The 5210-nt window shown below is 39.1% G+C and overlaps 1 protein-coding gene across 1 annotated transcript; it reads right to left on the bottom strand.

The window, feature by feature from the left end:
• Positions 1 to 2573: 2573 nt before the first annotated feature.
• On the bottom strand, positions 2574 to 4299 carry LOC107287334 (nucleolus and neural progenitor protein). Its single transcript, XM_015815841.2, has 2 exons — positions 4050 to 4299; positions 2574 to 3085 (listed from the first exon to the last, which is right to left on the bottom strand). The coding sequence occupies exons 1-2, from the start codon at positions 4283 to 4285 to the stop codon at positions 2707 to 2709; spliced, it is 615 nt and encodes a 204-aa protein (XP_015671327.2). The 5' UTR covers positions 4286 to 4299; the 3' UTR covers positions 2574 to 2706.
• Positions 4300 to 5210: the final 911 nt, after the last annotated feature.

The following is a 5210-nucleotide window of genomic DNA, read 5'->3' as shown; positions in this document are numbered from 1 at the left end:
GGTTGTTCCAGCTAGCGGGACTGGCCTAAGGGATTTTAAAGGGGTTTTAATTACTTTTAATCTGACAAATTTAAATATTTCTTTTTAATCAAATTTTAATTAGGTGTATAATATGTTAGTATTTTATCCAATTGTCAGCCGCCCTGAGTCCGCAAGGAGAAGGGCGGGATATAAATGTAATTAATAAATAAATAAATAATAAATAAATAAAGCCGATCTACTATTGATAACTGCTTTGTCTTGAACCATCTAATTGCCAAATATGCTTACAAGAGGACACCCCTGTTTGCTGCTTTCATAGACCTTACAGCAGCATTTGATGTGGTAAACAGAGAAATACTATGGAGTAAATTGACATCTCTTAAAATAGAACCTAGATTCCGGGCTTTGATTAAAGCCCTTTACACAAGTACCTGTTGAGGATGCGGTATGGGGTTAATGGGACTCTGACTAACAGGATTCACACAAATAAAGGGATAAAGCAAGGGTGTATCCTGGCCCCATTATTATTTAGTTTATATATCAATGACTAACCATGGTTAATGAAGGATCCCATGGTACACATGCCGATGATCCTAAATACTTACTGTAACAGCTTGCTTTATGCTGATATGATTTTATTATCATATTCACAAGTAGGATTACGTAGGCCAGGGATGTCAAACTCAATTTCATTGAGGGCCGCATCAGCACTGCAGTTGCCCTCAGGGGGATGGGTGGGTGCGGCCTACTGGGTGGGCGTGGCCAGCTCTACATCATTCACGTCAAGGGTGCCTGTGGGGGCCTGCGTAGGAGTGGGACAGATCTGAGGGTCTCTGGCAGAAAGGGGTGGGACCAGGGCAGAGCCCATCAAGCCGGATATGTGAAGTAGGTGAGGGCCGTTTGCTGGCCACTTCCAGGCGATGGTGCATTTCTTGATTCCTCATAAAGAGTGACACCTCCCCAGCATGCACTTAGGAGGTGGGCCGACATGGCAGGGGCTGGTTCCTCGCTGTTTCCAGACCGCCTTGTGGAGCTAAGACTGAGTGCATTTCAGCATAGATGGCCACCACAAAATTGTACATTGGCTCCCGGCTGGCCTGGGCCAAGCCAAGGCAGCGGGGGCCATTCCCTCACTGTTTCCAGGATGGCTTTGCGGGCCACATGAAACCACTTCACGGGCCGCATCCGGCCCCCGGGTCTTGTGTTTGACATGTCTGACGTAGGCTATTAAGAAGATTCAGCTCTTATTGTCAGGATAACTCCCTAATCATTAGTAAATCCAAATAAAAAATAATGGTGTTTGGAAGACACCATCAGAGACATAAGTGGCAATTAGATGGCGAACCAATTGAACAGGTTAACACCTTTGTATATTTGGGCGTAACTTTTCCCAAGACTGGATCTTGGGCTTGCCATCATCAACGAAGTACATTTAGAGCAAAAGCCCATTTGAATCTACTGCTTAAACTAAAGAACCACAGTTACCCAGGGTCCCTAGCCCCATTAATTAAGGTTTATAAAGCTAAGGTTACCACTATGCTCTTGTATGGAGCAGAAGTTTGGGGTCTTTACTCAACCACAGCCCTAGAACAAACACAGTCCCAGCATTTGAGATGTATTTGGGTGTAGATCCAAAAACATCTGCTGCAGCAGTTAGAGCTGAATTGGGAATTCATACAATTTATGCACTATCCAAAATTAGAGCATATAACTACTGGTGCAAAGTCAATGAAATGCAGACTGATAGACTCCCCAAGTTATGTCTACTAGAGCAAATAAAATTACAATCACAAATCTCCTGGATCACCAAACTAACAAATTTTGTAAGAAGCTGTGGCCTTCCTGTCTCTTGCGTAATAGGAGAACAATTCAAAAAAAGAGCTGCCCAAAGAACTAAGGATATAGAAGCACAAAATGATATAGCTATCCTTAGTAAGGTGGGTAACTTGAAATGGCTGAGTAAATACAAACATACTTTTCAAGTAGACAGCTATTTGAAGTTACAACTGCCGAAACATCTTAGGGAGATATTTACGCGAGCAAGATTCGAACAGCTTAACACAATGGTCAGATATGGGAGATTTCATTCTATACCCTACAATGAGCGTCTCTGCATTTGCGGAGTGGCAGAGGTAGAAGACTTGGCTCACATCCTATTTGATTGTTGTCTGTATAAGAGGGTGAGAGACAGCTACCTTGGTCTATATACCAAACGAATGACCCATTGGGATCCCCATATCAAAACAACTTACCTTATGTGCGGCCACAACCTGAAAATAACATTTAACGTAGCACAGTACTTAAACAAAATGGTTCGGTTGAGATCTGCATATGTGGGACGGATTGGGGTAGATTGCAAGGGTGACTCTAAAATATAATTTTATATTTTATCTACCGTATATCTTAAATTATTGTACTCTATTTTAATTGCATTTTAGACTGTATTTTATTAAAATTTCATTTTAAGTCGTATTTTATTCTAATTCCATTTTAAATTGTATTTTATCAAATTCCATTTTAAATTGCTTTTATCAAATTTTAGTAATAATTTGTTGCTGGAACTTTGCACTTTGATATGGCCCAAGGGCTAATCAATAAAGACTTATGTAATAACAACTTCAAGGAAACCTCAAAACCTGAGAACAGCTGTCTGCATTTGTTATAATGAAATAGAAATAACACTTCAACTGAACATCATTTTTGATTACTTAACAGAAAGTAGCCCTAGAGACCTAGAACTTTAAAAATGTCATCAATGTCATATTTCTGATCAGTGGCTTCTTTCTGTATACGGGTAGGGTGATTTCCCAACACTGCAGGGACAGAAATGCCATCATGGATACTTTCCTCAAAAGTCTTTGTACCACTGGAGTCCAAAGTCTGAAATAGAAAACACTGACTGAGGAAAGGAGATACAGTTCCTTTGAAGACAGGACCCCCTCTATGTACAGAAGTAGTCTGTGAAACACAGCTCTGCTTCCGTGACAGTCTACTATTTCTTCGGGGATTTCCTCTAAGAAGTTGCATGGGTCTCTCTCTGCAACTCTGGAGTGTAAGATATTTACAGATAGTGGCTTTAACACATTTAAGCTTCCGCTGCAATCTGTAAGAGAAAAAAGATTAGCAATTAAAGCAGCAAAGAGCAAGATTTGGTGTAACAGTCTGTAAAACCAAGTGTCATTTATTTTGCTTATTCCAATTTTTTCACATGACAAAATTCTAGTGAGCTTGGAAGAGCTTTACCCACTAATCAAAATCTGAAACAGGTTACAGAAGAAGCTTAATGCTATGAATGCAGATGCAGGCTCCCAACACTATTCATGCAGTTTAATTTTATTAATATGCACTGAAAAAGAGGTTTTATCATTTCTGTATTATAAATATGGAAATCAAATACTTTTAGCATCCGTCTGGGGACTGGAGAATCTATAGTTCTCTAAACAGAGGTTTTCAAACTTTCCATTTCTCTGAATTATGATATGGGAAGTCATGGATCCAAAAACACCTGGTGAAACGTGTCTGAGACAAGCAGGCTGGTGGGTGAGAGCTATAGGCAGACACTGCTGGTAGGCATCAGATTATGCCCAGGTGGATGGGGGCTATGGAGCATGGGAGGGCATATGCTGCAGGCAGTATAGGAAGTATAGGCAAATGGGTGATTGGGCAAGCACTGTATCAGTATGGATATAAGACCCCCATACTGCTGAGGGGCTCCCCTGAACAAAAGGCAGCAGGAGCATTGCAACCTCTGCCAGATTTGACTTTGCTTGTAGGGGAGGTTGCAAATGTCAATACGTGACCCACAGTCCTTGTAATTGAGAGCTAGTTGCCATATGCAGTCCTTGTAATTGAGAGCTAGTTGCTATATGCCTGAATCTTGATCATGTGACCATGGGGATGCTACGATAGCCACAACAGGACTGGTGCTAAGTCCCCCTCATTAGGTACCACTGTAACTTTGAACAATTGCTGAATGAGTGGTTGCTAAACAAGGACCACTTATATTTCAGGATTACACAGAGCCTATTTAGACGGTATGGAAAGACCAGGACTAACAATCTACACACCTGCAACCTTGGGCTTCCACATGCTGCAGCCTCTTGCTTTTTAAAAGCTTCATTCCTAAGAAGAAAGCCCCTGATCTAAATTTACTGTTTTTACACCAGATAATTGCTGCTTTCAGGGTTTGAGATAGTTCTTCAAAGGACTGCACTTCTTTAAACTTGGACACAAAAGAGTGAAGATGCCGAGATCTCAGGACTTTAGAAGAAATAGATGCGATTTTCTTTGACTCAGGAAGCATATTACTGAATTTAGAATTCTGAAATAAAGTAGTAAAAAATTAACATTGTAAAACACTAATTAAAAAGCTAAGACTTAGAATAAACTTTAACATATAGCATCTTTGGCTAAAAAGTACATACAAATTGAAAAATTAAATAGATGATAGTTTTAACCACTTTAAACGGTTTAGAGTTTGTATGAAGACAAATGTTAACCATGAACAAATGTCTCATTGGGGTCTTCAAAATTTGCGTTTTGAATGGCCTCCTAAAATGCATATCAAAGTAGTTTCCAGAATAACTGTGAAATGTTATTTTTTCTTCGTATTAAAAAAAAAATCAGCACTATTTCTCGTGACCAAGAAAATTCTACAGAAGATCTGATTAACTTATGAAATTGTCTAGGACCAAATTAAACAATTGATTAGTGCTGCTTATTTTAATTAGGAGTAGATTCCTTCAAAGTTTTCACACGTTCTAAAGACACCAAACAAGAATGAGACAGCAATTAAAATGAAGCTTTCCACATGAAAGTTTTTTTCTGACCATCAAGCTATAATCAACTATCCCAAAATATTCTTGAGATGCTATAAATCCACATTCAATGGAATAAATTTCCATTACACAAACTTAATTAAATCACTAAAACCTATTTACAAAAGAGATAGATAGATGAATGTTTTTATTCACATACATAAGAAATTACAAAGCACAAATAGTAGTTACGACATTTAAAGAAAAACAATGAGACTGTGCCAGGTGGATGATTATGGGCCAGATATTTTTTCTATAGGGTTGTTATGGATAAAAAAGGAGACAGGCGCATTAATTATGTACATTGCCTTTAGCTGATCCAAAATAAATGTGGGGTAAAATTGTTTTTCCTTCCATTCAGTCATGTCCGATTCTTGGAGACAGTCTGAACAAGTCTCCACAGTTTTCTTG

This window comes from Protobothrops mucrosquamatus, unplaced genomic scaffold, assembly GCF_001527695.2.
Source record: "Protobothrops mucrosquamatus isolate PMUCROS unplaced genomic scaffold, P.Mucros_1.0 scaffold_107, whole genome shotgun sequence".
In the NCBI taxonomy this organism is placed as follows: domain Eukaryota; kingdom Metazoa; phylum Chordata; class Lepidosauria; order Squamata; family Viperidae; genus Protobothrops; species Protobothrops mucrosquamatus.
Note: the sequence above shows the minus strand (reverse complement) of the source record. Positions and strands in the feature narration are given on the sequence as shown.

Bases quoted from the DNA above. Each gene is read 5' to 3' on its own strand.
- LOC107287334 (XM_015815841.2), bottom strand. From the start codon at position 4,285: ATGCTTCCTGAGTCAAAGAAAATCGCATCTATTTCTTCTAAAGTCCTG. The intron at 3,086-4,049 runs GTGTGTAGATTG...TTTCTCTTACAG, and splicing joins GTGGAAGCCCAAGGTTGCAG to ATTGCAGCGGAAGCTTAAAT.